Here is an 18,094-nt window from a genome sequence, read left to right as displayed (position 1 = left end):
CACTATATGGTCTCGTAATGCAGCAAAGCATCTCTCAAACTCAATTCCAAGGCCTGTAAATTGAAAAGTACCTTGGCTTTTACTCCCCACAAGAATATATCAATAGACTCAATTGGGAGTCTTATATTGCCTATGGAAGCTCAATACCTGTATAACAATACATCTTAAGATGTGTATTCCTAAATATACAAGTAGCCTCCTCCACCACTTGTTTTATTAGAATACCTTTTCTTTTTAACTCAGTTTTATTTATTTGTTCTATTTTAATATATACATTTTTTCTCTATCCTTACCATTTTTGGTGCTGTTTGGTACAAAAAGCCTTGACTGGGATAAAAGCTCAGATCAAAACCAGACAACAGAGACTGTGTATGCAGCCTATCATCCTTACCCAGAATAGCACCAGCAACACAGTATTACACCATACGTTTTTGTATGGGCACAGTAAAAAAAGGGGAAACCATAGACACAGAAGCAAGATCTTATCTTCTAGGGATAAGAACTTACTTTTTATAGTAGAAGGGTGCCTCCCATCCTGAACATGTGTCATGTGGATACAATCAGTCCCCAGGAGATTGGACAGTGTTAGTCCAATCCGAAACCCCAGATCCCCAACGTAGAAATGATACAGCTCCGGGCAGCACCACCAGGAACTAAGCTCCATTAGATTTATAACACTACTCTGGCACCAACTTGTGCCAGTTTTGATATGACAACGAGGAAAGGAAAACTTGACCTAAGACCAGGCTGTCCTATCACATCACCTAACACTAAATGGAAATCATAAGAGATATCTTCATTTGAACTGTGAAAAAATAAGAGCACCAACAACACAAAACTGACTTTGACAACCATGACTGAACAGAGCCTACCTTGGGACTAATAAGGAAAACCCTACCCTAGGCTGTAGTTTAGGACACATAAACAACAACAACAACAACAACAACAAGATGTCTTATTGCAGAGGTCCAACTTGGACAACAGAGACTGAGCAGAACCTTTGGATCCATAATATCCTAGGCTTCGGCTTAGGGACTGAAGGAAAACAGGGAGCAAGTGTTACAGAAGACTGAACACCACAACAACGAAGGATAGGAACCTCTAGAACCTGGAGACTCTATCCTAGACCCTGACCTATAACCTGCGCAAATACCAAGATCGCTAGCTACAGTGGCTTGATTTTCTCACACACAACCGAGAGGAAACTTTCCTGGCATCATAAAAAAGCCTTTGGCATGGGGTAATGAGTATATATGGAGCCAAGGGTTGATCCCATGATGGTATGCTTCAAGGATGGAGAAACCCTGAATCTCTTAGGCCATGGGAATTCCCTTTCTTCCCCAATGCTTACTGTGCCTATGCAAAAAAAAAAAAAAAAAAAAAAAAAGTGGGGGGAACGCCAAACCCTACCACTCCAGCACCCATATTCTTGTTTTGTTTTGATTTGTTAGTTTTTGACTTTATTTTCCTTCTCTTTTTTCTTCCACTTTTCTCATTCTTTTTCACTCTTGTGGTTATTATTTAGAGATTTATTTTTATTTTTATTTGCCGGGTCCATTTTTTCTTTTTTCTTCCATTTTTCTTTTTTTTTCTCTCTCTCTTTTCTTTTTTTGGTAGTTGTCACCAAATTTTTTTCTCCCCTTTTTCTTATCCTTTTTATCTCCAATGACGGTGGAATAGATGCTCAATTTACAACAAGGTGTAAAGTGGAGACCAGTTGCACTAGCATACTGGGGGGGGGTAGAGGAGGGAGATATGGGATGCATACTGGGAACAGGGGCAGAGGGAGGACAGCACTGGTGGTGGGAATGCCCCTCATTCATTGTCACTATGTACCATAAATGATGCAGTGAAAGATTTGTAATGCACTTTGGTCACAATAAAAATTAAAAAAATAAAAAAAAAAAGAAAATAAAATGAAGCCATGGCATTCACTTATACATGTATATGGAAAGTTTTATGCTGAGAAAAATGAGTTAGAGGGTTAGACATAGAATAATCACTCATTTGTAGAATATATATATATGCCACACACACACACAAGATAATATGGTAATAATTCACAAAGACAACAAAGATGAGGGCCAGGAGAACTACTCCATGGTAGGAAGCTTGGCAAAAAAAATAGTGGGGAGTACAGTTAGGACAGAGAAAGGACCACTGTCACAATGATAGTTGGAAATGATCACGCTGAACAAGAATTAGGTGCTAAAAGGAAGTAATAGTATATGCATGATACCCCTTCAGTAACAATATTGCAAACCAAGTGTCTAAAGGAAAAAAGGGTGTGCAGAGGGAGAGGAAAGCGGGGTGGGGAGAGAGAGAGAGAGAGAGAGAGAGAGAGAGAGAGAGAGAGAGAGAGAAGAGAGAGAAGAGAAGAGAGCGAAGAGAGAAGAGAGAGAGAGAGAGAGAGAGAGAGAGAGAGAGAGATCTGCCATAAAGGTAAGTAGGAAAAGGGCAAGGGAGAAGGCCAGATAGGAAATAGAGCCATTGGTGACAGAAAATGTGCACTGATGAAGGGATGGGTATTGAACATTGTATGACTAAAACTCAATCATGAACAACTTTGTAACATGTATCTCACAGTGATTCAATTAAATAATTTTATTTTTTAAATTATGCTGATGAAACCGTCTAGGGAAAAATGTCATACAACATCTTCTTATTTCTATGCCTACATATTTCATCAATTTTCTCTTAAAGTAACTTTCCCATAACAAGTAGAAAAGGATCCCCACTTCCTTAAAACTCCTGGAGGGAAATTTTTATGAAGGTGCAATTAGATGTTGTGTGCCTAAACTTACAAAAATGAAGGAAGGAACTAAAAGCTACTGTTAGTTTTGACTTCTTAGCATATTTCTCAAATTCCCACAGAGAAAATATGATAGTGGTAACAATATGAAGTAACTTAGAGGGAAGTTTATTTCTCCAATGCTCAATCTAAGAAAAGATGAGGTGTCGAGGGGCCTTCTCTGAGAACTTAGAAGACTGATGTAGCTTCTAGGAAAATGGCAGAGAAGTATTGGAGCAAAGGAGGTACACTTGGTCCCCTACATGACCTTTCTGCTTGTGTATTTCACAGAATCCAAATTTTTCTCTGGAGGCAAGTGAACACTCTTTAGAGTCACTTCCTGACATGGATGGCACTTGGGAGAGTCACAATAATCTCAAAGAAATGTTATGTCACTAAATAATATCATGCTGCACTTCAAATGTCAGAACATTTTGATGTGTAAGTGCCCCCGCACACATTATGGAAACTATTTTACTATTCATAAGAGTATTGTGAAATAGGAAAGGGGAGGCAGGTTAGGGAGAAGAAGAGGGAGAGATAGATAGATAGGTAGATAGATAGACAGACAGACAGATAGATAGACCGACCTTGATCTCCTTGTGCTAAAACTAGAAGAGACATTAATGACTCATATGCATCTGTTTTCAATAAGACCATAGCAAATCAAAATCCTTCCACCTTATGAATTAACTACGGAGGAGAAAACCACAATCTCCCTCAAAGTTTAAGAAGAAGAAGGAAATACACACACACACACACACACACACACACACACACACACACACACACACACAATGGAGACTTGTGAAACTAGTGGCTAAAAACCAAAGCTAAATACACAAGAGAAATGAGTCATAGGGATATGATTTAAGCACTGTATTTTCAGCATAACCAGAGCTCTCAGACATGTTTAAAGTGCCATAAAATGTACCCATTATAAACCTAAAATTCAGTAACTTTTTATAGAAACAATTTCAATAAACTACTGTAAATAAGGTGCAGCCATCACTGCAATCCAGTTTTATATTTTTATTACCCAAAACATCTCTCTCTCTCTCTTTAAGCCTTTTGGTAGTCAATCTCTTTTCTAAGAAATCACTAGCATGCTTTCCACCTCTATAATTTAACCTTTTTGAACTTTTTTTCACATAAACAGAACCACATGTATTTTCTTTGGTGACTTCTTTTCCATCTGACTATGGTGCTCTTCACTTCCACATGCTTGACTATGTGTACTCATCCCATGGCTCACTCCTGCTAATTCTGGTGTCTCAAGTACTTTCTGACTGTGGAGCTCACAGGAGTCACACTTCCTGGCTGAGGTGCTCCCACTTGAGGCACCAGGCACAAAGAGCAGAGTCTACTATCTAGGACCAGGCTCAGTGTATGCAGCAGTACCAAAGAGTAAATGCACAGCCTCAGACTTGCAAGTCAGTTGCTCTGAGCAACTAAGCAGGTTTTGAGATTTACAGTGTCTCAGCACTGTATTAACAGTACATTCCTTCTCACTGCTGAAGTATTCCATTGCATGTATATACTATGTCTTATTTATACCTTCACACTGATGGACATTTGGATCATTTCCAGTGGGATTATTATGAATAGTGCTTTGCTGAGCATTCATCCCTAAGTCTTTCTGTGGACATGTGTTTTCATTTCTCTGGCACAAACGCTTGGAATAGAATTGCCAGACTGTATATATAAATTCATGTTTAATCTCTTGAGAAACTACCAGACATTTTTTGAAAGTGGCTATGCCATTTTACATTCTTACCAGTAACTTATGCATACTTCAGCTTCTCCACAGCCTCCCTAGTACTTGATTCTGTTTATCTTTTCTTAGTAGAGTCATCTTGCTAAGTGTATATAAGTATTTCATTGTCCTTTTAATTTGATTTCCTTAATACTTGTGGACTTATGTACCAGCCATCACTTTTTTAGTAACATTTTTGTATTTGAGAAATAGTACAGAATTTAAGGGGCCCGGAGAGATAGCATAGCGGCGTTTGCCTTGCAAGCAGCCAATCCAGGACCAAAGGTGGTTGGTTCGAATCCCGGTGTCCCATATGGTCCCTCGTGCCTGCCAGGAGCTATTTCTGAGCAGACAGCCAGGAGTAACCCCTGAGCACTGCCGGGTGTGACCCAAAAAACAACAACAACAAACAAAAAAAAAAAGAATTTAAGGAGCTAGCCTTGCATACTTCTGGCCCATTTTAAATCCCCATCACAACAAATCCCTGCACACCTCCAGGAATGACTGTTGAGGCCAGAGTCAGGAACAGCACTGCTGGGTTGGCCCAAATAATCCCACATAGGTTACTTTCTGCAAGACGAGTGTTATACCAGCTATACAACAAAGCACCCCCCTTTAAGCTGAAAATCAATAGACCACAAATGCCTATCCTGATACTATATATTACATATGTTATATGTATACTATATATAAATAAATATGCATACTATATTATTTATAATGCATTAGACAAAATTATTCTACCTTTATGAGTTTTCAAACAGCAGAGTATAAGTCTCTCAATACTGTTTATTTATCAAAAAAATATTGGTTATTTTAGTCACAAGTAAGTTTTTGGATCATTTCATGATTTTTTTCTCTCTCTCTCTCTCCTCCGCTTGGATTTTGGTAAGGACTTTACTAAATGGACAATTTGTTGATTTTTTTAAAATATTATTCCTTACAGTGTCAGACATCAAACCTAGGAATCCACACATACAAAGCATGCACTCTACCACTGAAGCACATCTCTAGCTGACTACTCACAATACTGGTATTATGATTATGACTACTTTAGGCGACACACCTAATAGTGCTCAGGTTTTACTCAGGGGATGGCTCCTGGTGGTGGTTGGGGGAAATACACCAAACTGAGGATCAGCTGAATCTGCTGCGTGAAAAACACATGTACCAATCTACAGAGCTTCCTTTCTGGTCCTATGAATAATTTTTTTCTATGAATAATTTTAGAAGAAATGCCCGCCTTAAGTAAATTGTGTCTCTCTGCTTACTATTTCATTAATTTCTTTCAGAAAGGTTTTGTAGTTTTCAGCATATCAATCCTAAATTTCTTAAATTCTTAGTTTTCCCTAGCTATATCTCTTGTGATTATCTATTTGGGTCAATTTTAACATGGTGATTCCAGTTAGGTCTTTTATGGCTACTTTTGCATCATTTCAGTTTTCTATCCTTTCTCAGTCTATTTTGTTTTACAGGGGAAGGTATGTTTTTGGTTGCACCTTGTTTTGTTATTGTTGCTGCAACAGCACCAAACATCGCACATGGTATTAGGGGTCATACACATCATGTGACTAGTCTGACTATATCTGTTTGAGCAGGGCATTTAGTATTTTGACCTTTAATCTGATTATTGACATGACTGCTGGGAACAAATCTCTCTCTCTGGAAATGTCTTTATTTCCCATTCATATCTGAAGAACATTTTTGCTATCCACTGAACAATTGGTTGAAAGAACTATTACACTACCATCTGGCTTCCATTATTTTTTATGAGAAATCAGTCACCGATTATATCTTTGTCCTAGAGATGCTGGGCCACTTTTCTCTAGCTGCTTGCAAGATTTTCTTTGTCTTTCGACAGTCTGATTATACTGTATAAAGGTATAAATCTCCTTGTGTGGGGCCAGAGAGATTATTCCAAAGGCTGAAATGCACATTTCAGATGCAGGATCCTGGATTCAATCTCTGGCACCACATCCTCCCCCAACCACTGCTGGGAGGAGCCCTCAGCACCACTGAGTGTGGTCCCCAAACCAAAAAGTTTTCATTTTTTAAAAAAAATTGGGGGGCACACCCAGAGGTAATTTTTCTGGGCTAAGAGTATGAAATCTGTCACCCATACATAGTTGCTAGTCTTCACTTCATTTTTGTTTTTAAATTTGGTTTTCTTGGGGTTACCCCATGTCTGCAAAGCTTAGTTTTCTGGCAAAGACCCGCTAACAGTTTTGTCCAAACCCTTTGAGCCAGAAAAGCTGCTTTTCTCTGTTTCTGACGTGTGTAGCACGTGGGATGCACATTCAAACTTCAACTTTTTCTTTCTGCTGGCTTACTCGCCTCCGGGTTCCCCTAGTCTGTGTGGGTATCTTGGGGACATTCTATCTGTCTGCTCATGCTCACAGACAGGGTTAATCTGAACTACACAAAGGGCTGAGGCATTATCTGTTTACTGCTTGCTCAAAGGAAGAAAACAAACCCAAGGTAATCCCTGTCCATTTGTCACTGAGAAGACTGCTTTCAGAATTACACTCCACGGTGTGTGAGACCCTTCTAGAAGTAGCAGCAAAGGACTTTCAAGCTGCTCTGCCTGAAACATCTCAATGATGAAGGTAGAAAAGAGAACTGGAAAATTCTAGACAAGAAGGTCTCAAACTCATGCTCTGCTTATATGAAGTTTTGTTGCTTTTTGTAAACATGTAATTCTCTGCTTATTGTGTAGTTATGGCTAATACTTAGAAAACTAAATGAATTTGGGGGGCCCTGACACAAGGCAGAGTCAGGTGGTGCTCAGGTGGGACCAGTAGTGACAGGGATTAAACCCCAGACTCCTGAGTGCAAACCATGAGCTCCAGTCCATTGAGTATCCATGAGCTCTATTCCTTAAAATACATTTCTGCTAGTCTTTTTCCAGCTTCCCAACCAGCTCATTAAGTCATACTAAAAACTAGTGTCTTAGTCACTCTTTACATTCTACTTGAATAGCTATGTAATCATGCTGGGGAGTAGGTTCATGGCTCTGAGATCGATCCCTGGCATCTCATGGCCCTCCAGTACTGTGGGTGTAGCTGAGCAATCCAGGCCTAGCAATCCCACAATGCTAATCCATATCACTCAACTAACAGTCCACACTGTGGGACTGAACAGCACTGCTGGAGCCCTCATAGGAGAAGTGTGTGTGTAAGGAAAGAAGGATGAAGCTGTGCTGATAAAACAGCAGAGGCCTCAGAAATTGTTGCCTGGATAAGTCAAGGGCCAGCTCAATGGACCAGTGAATAGAAAGACCTCATGTTGCTCAAAGTAGCATCTACACAGAATATTGGATAAGGCCTGGAAGCAGATCTCTCTCTCTCTCTCTCTCTCTCTCTCTCTCTCTCTCTCTCTCTCTCTCTCTCTCTCTCTCTCATTCTCTCTCTCTCTCTTACACACACACACACACACACACACACACACACACACACACACACACACACACACACACACTCACCTTTGCAAAGAAAATCCAGGCTGCGCATTGCACAGGGGCCATAAGACTTCGGAGCTTCACAGTGCTGATCACAACAAAGAAACCCAGAACTCCACTGGAAGAAGAGAACAGTCCCAGTAAGGCACTACGAGCTAATATGTTCAACAGTACTAGTTCCTTATTAACACTCTGCCTTCACCTATCTAGTGATCTCTGAGCTAGAACTCCACCAAGTTAAAAATTCATTTAGTTTTGCAGAGCTCAGGAATGATGAGGAGAGCATTCCAGCAAAAGGAATTGGGGAGGCCTCTGGAAAAATCATGAGAGAGAGGGGAAAATGTGTAGGAAAGTTCTCTTGTTCTTCTTTTTAAAAATTCCCATAGGAGAGAACTCTGATACTCTCCTATAGAAAGTTCAGGGCTTGGTGTTAACTGAGGCAGAATCTCAATTTTTTTTTAATAGAACAAAATGGTGGGACAAGATTGCCAAAGCATCAGGGTTTGGGTGAAAATCTGAAGAGCAGGGGGACTGGAGTGGTGGTACAGTGGTAGGGCTTTTGCCTTACACGCAGCTGACCCAGGACAGAACTCGGTTCAATCCCTGGCGTGCCATATGGTCCCCCAAGTCAGGAGATATTCCTGAGCATATCATTGTGTGTAGCCCCAAAACCAAAATCAAAAACAAAAAAACAAACAAACAAACAAACAAACAAACAAAAAGAGTACCTCTAGTAGAAGCAGACTCGTAGGAGGTAAATAGGGGGTATGGAAAGGACATTGATGGAAGAAAGTGGACACTGGTGAAAGGATCAGTACTGAAACACTGTATACCTAAAACTCAATCATGAATAATTTTGTAATTTCACAGTTAAATAATAATAATAATAATAATAATAATAATAATAATAATAAATAAAAGGACCTCAAAGGGCCTGAAAGATCATACAGTAGGTAAGGCACTTGCCTTGCACGTGGATGACCCCAGTTTCATCCATAAAAGCCTTGGACATTGAAATTTGGCCAACCAGGACCAAATCTGAACCTCTTTATCCCTTTGTCCTTCTCTGGAGGAAAAAGCACAGTGAGTGACCCTCTTCCTAACAGATGGGAAGCAGAAACTTCCAGAACAAAAGGGCACTCAACCCAAGCCTCTCTTGTTTCATTCATGAGCAAATTGGAACACCAGGTCCTTGACCTTGTTCTCCCTGGCCCTTCACACATCACCCTGGAAACATGGTTTGGGCCAGGGAGAGTAAGTGAGAGGCACCATATAAGGTTGGAACCTAGAGGAGGCTGCTCTAGACATTCACACCTCTGCACCTGGCGAGCCTGTGCAGAGTCCATCCAACTTCCCTCTGGGTTTTCTCTCTCTGCTGCAGTCAGAGTAGATGGTTAGGAAGGCTGTCTTTAATGAGGCTAGGTCAAATGTTCAGGGCTTCATATACCTTATTTAATACAGTCGCCTATGGCTTTATTTACATTTCTACGCATAAGGAAAACTAAATTGTGGCTTGACAAAGAGTTGGCTCAAAGATTAAGTAAGTAGTCAAGCTGGAGTCTCAACCCAACTGATGCTTTGATCATAGTAGAGTCTGCTTTGAGCCTTTGCAGAAAGCAGAGTGTCCACTTCTCAGAATAATAAAGTAATACATAATAAAGTCGGGGTGTAAGTGGGGGCTATTAATGATCAGAGAGCAGGTCTGTGTCTCTGTACAGATGTATTTAGCTGAGTTCCATCTCTGAGCTTCCTAAGAACAAATACAAATCATCAGTTCTCTCACCAGCAAGTGCCTTATTTCTGTTGTCCAGAATCTGTTTCTTGGAATTTTAGAGCTCTCTCAAGGTCTTCAGGAAGTTTCAGGACCATGTGGAAGGCCAAGGTCGAATTCTTGACTGAATTCTCCCTTGGATTGAATCAGCTCTATCAGCTTGCTACATAGAAATTGTATGCAAGATTTGCTGGTGGAGAAAACCTAAATGGGGTATCCTGGCTCATCCTCAATGTTATTCGAACAACATTGTATAGGTTCAAAAGAGTGAAACTGGGGTGCCTGCTGTTTGACAGAGGGGAAAACCCCAGACCTTATGAAGGCCTGAGCTGTCTGTACCTCCCTAGCAGCCCCATCCAGGGCAAGGGCAGCAAACTGAACATCACCGAGGAGAGATATCATAGACAGGAGTGGTGTGAAGGTAAGGGGGAAAGATTACCTGGCACAGCAGCTGCCATGGAATCTGTAGAAATTCAAGAACGGGAAGTCCAAGACACTGGGGAGATCACCTGAGAAGGAGAGTAAAGGTCAAATGGGGCCCCCATGCCCCATCCCCATCCCCAACAGCTCCAACACACAAAAAACAAGAGTAGCTCAGCTGTCCTTTGAGCACCGAGCTCCCAGGCTGAGTCCACTGGCTCTACTAGGCTTTCTTCCGAGCCCTGGAATGACTGCACTGAGGGCTCCCCCGCCCCCCAGGCCTTCTCCACAGACTCTCTCTTAATTTTCAAGACAACTCTATGAAATTTCATTCTCTCACCAACTGGTCCTGTTTTGTTTTAGAGATGTTACATCTAGCAGTTCTCAGAGACTACTTGGTGCTGGTAGTACATGGTTCCAGAGCTTAAACCCAGGATTCTCTCAAGCAAAGCCTGTGGTCAGTCCTCTGAGACATCTCCTGGCCTACCATGATGTTTGAACTGGGGCTCAGAGATACCAAAGAGCTCCTGCTAAGATTACACAACCTAATAATGGAGACAGAATGGACCTTGAGCACTTCAAAACAGCTATCTGCCTCCTCATTAGGCAGCCCAATTACAGATAGGACACAAAGACTTTTTAAAGTTTTCTATTCTCCTCTGCCCCATGTCTATAAAAAGATTGTGAACTCATACCTCTGACATTTTTTCCCTTTTTCTCTTTGGTCTTTAATTACATAACTGTCCAGAATGACTACACATAACTCATTTTAGTTTAAGGTCCAAAGGGTACATTTATTTCTAGTGAAGTAAGTTTCATTCTTTTAGTTCCACTTGGGGTGAGAGGAAATAATCACACATATTGGCTGCTTTCCTCTCTGGAATTCAAAATTGGTCACAAACAAGAAGTCAAGAGATTAAGAAAAGCAGAGAGCCTTCCAAAAATGTCCAGAGAAAAAGAATTAAGCATATCTACAGCAGATTGCTTAATTCTTTCAAAGCTGGAATTTCTGGGAGTGTGGAGGGCTGGGCCTTGTGGACCATTGCATAGGTCTGCTCCTTAATCTGGAGGTCAAGAAGTCAGCCGGGAGCAACAAGTGTACAGAGTCCCAACATTGGGACATTGGGACAATACTGGGCAGTATAGCCTGGGTTGCAGGTGGGGTTGGGCGTGGGGTTGGGCATGGAAGTGCTTTCTGTTTGAGTAAAAAAGTTAGTTTCTACAGTAGCGGGAACACTAGTAATTTTGTTTCTGAAAAGGTGGCCATAAGTCAAATAAATGTTGTTGTTTTGCTTCCAAAGTGGCTCTGCTGTCTTATTGTTATTTTTATTGAAGCACATTAACATATCGTTGTTCATAATGGAATTTCCGGTACTCCATGATTCACCACAAATCCCAATTCCAGTATTCTCTTCTCAAGTTCCTTCCTACTCTTCAGCCATTACAGGCACATTTAAACTTTGGTTATTATAGTCTGGGCCTCATATTTACAGTGTTGTTGGCTCTGTGGTTTAGACACATACATAGAGTACTGCTCTATACCACCCATGTGTAGGTTAGGGACCTCTGATCTAATCCATTTTAACTTATCCAACTCTCCCCTCAATTAGAAAAGAATATTCTGTGTGCATGATTGTGTGTGTGTGTGTGTGTGTGTGTGTGTGTGTGTGTGTGTGTGTGTGTATGACTCAAAGGAGATGCTTCCTGGAGAAAATTAAAAGCTGTCATTCTCTGCCATTTTAAGCACAGCACCAAGTAGATATCCCTAGCCCTAGGGACTCCTTTGATTGTGAGGTCCCTTCCCCCCACCTAGAAGTGAGAGCTGAGGACACCTTAGACCCAGAGAGTGTCAAAGGAGCACCCATAAGGATTTGCTTGGTCTCTTGCCAGCTGTTGGAGCTTGGTCCTTTCTTAACCTCCCTCTCAATGCAAGAACCTCTGGTGTAATAATGAGGGGTAGCAGAGGGAGAGACACAAATTCAGGGCCTGGACATTTCTGAAACTCTGCTTCTTCTCAGCAACCATCATCTCCAACACTGCAGGTAGTGGCCACAGAGATGGTACAGCCTATAAGGCACTTGCCTTGCACACGCTGACCCAAGTTCAATCGCCAACACTACATCCAGTCCTACCAGGAATGAATGCAGAGCCAGGAATAAGCCTGAGCATCAAAGAGACTGCAGGGAGGCAAGTTGGACCCAAGAGCAATGCTGGAAGCTTTATAACAGCCCAGTCTCTGGGAGGGGCCTAATGAGGAAGACTGGAAAGAAGACCAAGGGAAAAAAAAATCACAGCTCTAAGGAATGCATTAATCATATAAAAATCCTCACCTCATCTATATCTTGAAAGGGTCCAGAAATAAAAAAGAAAGCCCACTTTACGTCATTTGTTTTGTTTTTCTTTTCATAGGGTCAGATTTAGGTCAGACCCAGCAGTGCTCAGGGATCACTCCTGGAGGTGCTAGGTGCCATAGGGGGTACCTAGGATCAAAACCAGGACTTCTGCAAGCAAAATATGTTCTTCAGTCCTTTGAGCACTCTCTCCACCAAACTGAATGGAAACCATTACAACACCTTTCCCAAGAATGTTGCCTGAGCCTTAAAGGATGGCTATTGAGGCCTATGGGGCCTTCATTACTCACAGAAAGGGTGGCGAGACTGCAGCCATTCTCAGGAGCTCAGCAAAGTCTTGAAGAAAGCCTCTGCTCTAAGGTTGTCCAAAGATAACCCCTCAGACCTGAGTCACAACAAGGGGCCTTCTAGGAAAGGGCAAGGAAAATTAATCCTTGCACAGATCCTTCTCTGACATCACCAAATTTCAAACAAATTCTCGAATAAAAGAGAATTTCTTTATTTTTGTTTAAATAATCCTCTCTACTCCTTTTTTAATTAAATTTTTAAACTTTATTGGTTTTTGCATCACACCCGGCAGCACTCAGGGGTTGCTCTTGGCTATGCACTCAGAAATCACCCTCGGCAGGCTGGGGGACCATGGGATGCCAGGAATTGAACTGGGTCCCTCCCGGGTTGGCTGCATGCAAGGCAAACGGCCTACCACTGTGCTATCTCTTTGGCCCCTCCTCTACTTTTAATTGCAACACAGTTCACTATGAATTTCACTCTCTCTCCCTCTCCCCCCCCCCTCTCTCTCTGTCTCTCTCTGTCTCACACACATACACAAACACACCTTTTTTTTTTTTTTTTTTTGTGGTTTTTGGGTCACACCCGGCAGTGCTCAGGGGTTACTCCTGGCTCCATGCTCAGAAATTGCTCCTGGCAGGCACAGGGGACCATATGGGACGCTGGGATTCGAACCGATGACCTCTTGCATGAAAGGCAAACGCTTTACCTCCATGCTATCTCTCCAGCCCCCACAAACACACCTTTTGAGTGTGAAATTATACCCTTTTAAAATATACAATTCAGTGGTTTTTAGTATATTTTCAGGGTTGCACAATAATCACCAGTACTTAATGGCTTTTTATCATTTCAAAAAGGATAAAGCCTATTTCAATTATTCATTACCCAAGTAATTCTGCAACCTAATGCTTACTGGCCATGCTGTATTTCCAGACTAAGCACCCACAGACTTCATGCATTGACTGAAATTTAGCAATCAAAAGTCAAATGTTTCCATTTGATAGGATTTAGGAGGTTATATCAAGTTGGAAACATCTTTTAGAATTTATACGGCAGTTATGGCCTCGTGTATAGGCAGGAAAAGCTGGAAATGTGGGGGATGTGGGGATGTTTGCCAAGATGCATAAACCAGCAATGACTGTACTCAGAAACAGGTGGACAAAAACATCAGACCAACAAAAACTCCAGAAGGAAATGTAAAACATCGAAGTATTTGCTTCCTTAGGAGTCTTTACTTTAAAAAAAAAAAGTGTATGTTCATTAAAATAAAGGAAACAAAACAAAACACACAAACCTTTAAAACTAAAAACAGGAAGTAGCAAATGCCTAGCATGTATGAGGTGCTGAGTTCAAGCCCTGGTGCCATATGGACCCCAAGAACCACCATCTGTAGCAACAGTGTCCCACAGCAGTGCTAAATGTGGGCCCTATTACAAAAGCATATAGAAGAGAGAAAAATCAGGGCTTGGGGTAATAGCACAAATATTAGGTCTTCCAGAAATATAACGAAAGACTCTATCCCAGGCTCCATCACAGGAGCAACATAATGACCAAGAACACCAACTACAAAAGATGAATTAAAACAACACTGAAGAAGCAGAATTGCTAGAACCACAAAAAAAGCCTTCATCATAAGCTCCATTCCTTGAGCTGCACAGTCACCAAGATCTCTAGATACAGAGGACTGATTTTACCATCCATGACGAAGCAGAAGTCTTCCATACACCACAAAAGCTCTGAGGGGAGAGTAAATGGTCATGCAAGTAGTCTATAGTTAATCCCATAACAGTATACTTCAGGGATGGAGAAACCCTGTATCTCTTAGGCCAAGGGAATTCCCTCTATAATATCCCCAATAGTTACTGTGCCTATGCAGGGGGAAAAAGAAAAAAAAGAAAAAAAAAAGCACAAAATAATCATTTTTCCACATATATATTGATTGATTTTTGTTTTTTGGTTTTTGGGCCACACCTGGCGGTGCTCAGGGGTTACTCCTGGCTGTCTACTCAGAAATAGCTCCTGGCAGGCACGGGGGACCATATGGGACACCGGGATTCGAACCAACCACCTTAGGTCCTGGATCGGCTGATTGCAAGGCAAACACCGCTGTGCTATCTCTCTGGGCCCTGATTGATTTTTTTTTTTGACATCCTTATTTTGGTGTAGATATTGAAGTTGATGTCTCCTTTTTTATTTTATATTATTTTATCTTATCTTTCTCTTTCTTTTTGCACTCCGGCATGATTTGAATTCAGAACCGAGACTATTGTGTGGTGCTTATCTTTATTGCTGTAGGTCTCACTGGATATTTAATTTGACATTTATTTTTGTATCGTTATGGTGTTTCAATTACCTTTTCATGTCCTCTCTCGAACTGAGGCTGATAGCCACTAGAAGGACTTCGCCCATTTTCAGCATATTTTTATTTATTTAAAAAAATTTTTTTTGCTTAATCTTTACCCCATTCTATTGCCTTTCTTTCCCTCAAACAAAACCATGTAACTCGATTTATCTAGGTTAGCCTCTCAAATAGAGGGAGAAACAAGGGAGGGCACCAGGACCAAACAGATGTATGATCACTGATAGTAAGCTAGACAAAGAGGGGACCACCTGCTCTAGCAGCCTGGGGGGTGAAGGTGGGGGCTATGGGTTGCAGAAAGGAAACGGGGAAGAAAGAAGGACAAATTTGGTGGTGGGTATTCCCCTGATTCAATGTTAATATGTACCTAAAATACTAATGTGAAAGATATGTAAGCCACTATGATCAAAATAAAAATAAAAATAAAAGTTAGTACACTTGCTTTGCTTGTAGTTGACCTGGGTTCAAACCCTGGAATCCCAAATAACCCCTTGAGCACCATTAGGAGTAATTCCTCAGTGTGAAACCAGAAGTAACCTGTGCATTGATGTGTGGCCCCAAACCAAAATTTTTATTTTTTGATTTTAAAAAACAAAATAGAAAAATCCAGAAAGCACACAGCAGACTTCCTTACCAGCCTCCTACCCACTGTCTGAATTATTGCCATCACTTCACTTGAGTGAAGGGCTTTCTGCATCTTTCACCAAGGAAAATGTGGTGGCACCTTAGATTATTGCTGATATTCCTTCCTGCCCTGACCATCACAAGTGTAATGACTAATCAAGCACAACTTCTTTCTTTTTTTTTTTTTTTTTTTTTTTTTGGTTTTTGGGCCACACCCGGTAACGCTCAGGGGTTACTCCTGGCTATGAGCTCAGAAGTTGCTCCTGGCTTGGGGGACCATATGGGATGCCAGGGATCGAACTGTGGTCCGTCCAAGGCTAGCGCAGGCAAGGCAGGCACCTTACTTCTTGCGCCACCGCCCAGCCCCACAACTTCTTTCTTAATAGGTAAAATAATTGTGAGTTTTCTTTATTTTGGAGAATAGAGGGCTTCACTAGCAGTGCTGGGGGAAACCACAGCTATATCAGATGGTGCTTCAAAGACCATGCAGAGCCAGGGAATGCACTCAGGGCCCTGCTCATGTCAGACATGCCCTCTAGTGCCAGGAGTGATTGATTTAGGTAAAATTATTTATCCAAATCCACTAGAAATCACATAGGGAGTGAAAGCATGGGGAGCCAAGAAGAAGCAGTGAGTGTGACTTTCCAGCAATCCTGGCCAAAAAAAAAAAAACATTTCAAAGGTGGGAGTGGGGCATTTAGTAGATTCAAAATACCAATATTCTGTTGGCTGGAAACCTCCTGGCTTGACTAGGAAAGATGATAAGTGATAAGTGTGATAAGGGGGGCAACAACAGGACCACAGAAGCTTTAATAATACAGGGTTAATAGTTTAATACTACCTGGCTCTGCTTTAGGAGAGGTACCTGCCCATGCTAAGGAATCATATACAGTGCTGGGGATTGAACCATGTTGTTGTGTAAAGCAAGAGATCTAAAGGAGACAATAAGAAGTAGGCTTCAGAGAGAATTATTAGGGTAGTATCATGGTGTTCCATAATTTAGTATCTGACAGGGGTAGGCCCTCAATAAATGCTAGTGGTGAGGACATAAAACATTTGTTTTATGAATATGAAATAGCACCAGGCTGTGGGGGGGTCGGCAGAAACAGGGAACATGCTTCCATGTGGGCAAGAAATGCATTGACAGAAGACAGTCATTTAGATTGTGCTTATGAGATATAAGTAATCAGAAATGTTAGCAGAGGCAGAGCATTATTAATTCTTGAGGTTACCTGCTCAAACAGTATGAAGCAGCAGTTGTCATGTTTGGGTCTTAGTTTTTTGGTTTTTGCTATCTTTGTTTTTGCTTTTAGGCCTCAGCTAGCGGTGCACAGTGCTAAGGGAGTGAGTCTAGTCTTGGCTTGGTGAAACCCTCCCTGCCACATACAACTGGGGATAAACCTAAGGCTACAGCAGTTGAACAAGTGCAACAGCATTTCAAGCCATCTCCCCAGATCCCTGTTTTAAACAAAGACGAGAACTAAAAGGGACTGAAGAAATGACTGCTCCACTTTTCTCATCTACATAAAACAGACGCACAGAGATTTGCAAGGTCTTGGCTAAGGCCTATCTGTAGCAAGCAGTTAATAAACACAAATTTAAGGAGATAGGCCAATAAAACCTATCTTTCAGTCAGACATCTTATTAGTCAGACTGTTTTATCTTTGGTATCAACTTCACAACCTGTCAAAATAATAAAACCACTAAAGAAGATTATTTCAGGCAATCCCTAAACCCGCAAAGTATCTAGAGAGTAGTGGAGGCAGCAAGAAGGTAAAAATACATTTTAAAACTTAATTTAGGGCCCGGAGAGATAGCACAGTGGCGTTTGCCTTGCAAGCAGCCAATCCAGGACCAAAGGCGGTTGGTTCAAATCCTGGTGTCCCATATGGTCCCCCGTGCCTGCCAGGAGCTATTTCTGAGCAGACAGCCAGGAGTAACTTCGGAGCACCGCCAGGTGTGGCCCAAAAACAAAAAAAAAAAAACCCACAAACTTAATTTAACCTGGAATTACAAAAATTATACTTAACATGACATTTATAAAAGAATGCTGCTCAGATATAGGATAAATTTAATTTTTTTCACTAAGCCTTTAGCATAAGAATTGCAGAACCATTGTACACACTTGAAGGACTTTAGAAGAGGACAATATAACCACTCGTATATGTAGCAGCTCAGAACCAGTCTACACGACTGGATCATGCCAGATAAAAGGATAGGTGACAAAACGTAAGCTGGGATGAGGAAAAATTCATGGGCCAAGAAATCATCCACAGG

At 41.4% G+C, this 18,094-nt stretch overlaps 1 protein-coding gene across 1 annotated transcript in view; it reads right to left on the bottom strand.

Moving 5' to 3' along the window:
* Nucleotides 1-18,094, bottom strand: part of TMEM241 (transmembrane protein 241) — a 118,037-nt gene that overhangs the window by 48,780 nt on the left and 51,163 nt on the right. The window contains exons 12-13 of the mRNA XM_049770198.1: nucleotides 10,215-10,284; nucleotides 8,029-8,122 (exon numbers count right to left, since the gene is read on the bottom strand). Of these exons, the coding sequence (XP_049626155.1) occupies nucleotides 8,029-8,122; nucleotides 10,215-10,284 (164 nt within the window). The remainder of the gene's footprint in view (nucleotides 1-8,028; nucleotides 8,123-10,214; nucleotides 10,285-18,094) is intronic.

This window comes from Suncus etruscus, chromosome 3 (assembly GCF_024139225.1).
Source record: "Suncus etruscus isolate mSunEtr1 chromosome 3, mSunEtr1.pri.cur, whole genome shotgun sequence".
NCBI lineage: Eukaryota > Metazoa > Chordata > Mammalia > Eulipotyphla > Soricidae > Suncus > Suncus etruscus.
The sequence above is the reverse complement of the archived record's forward strand: the minus strand, read 5'-3'. Positions and strand labels throughout refer to the sequence as shown.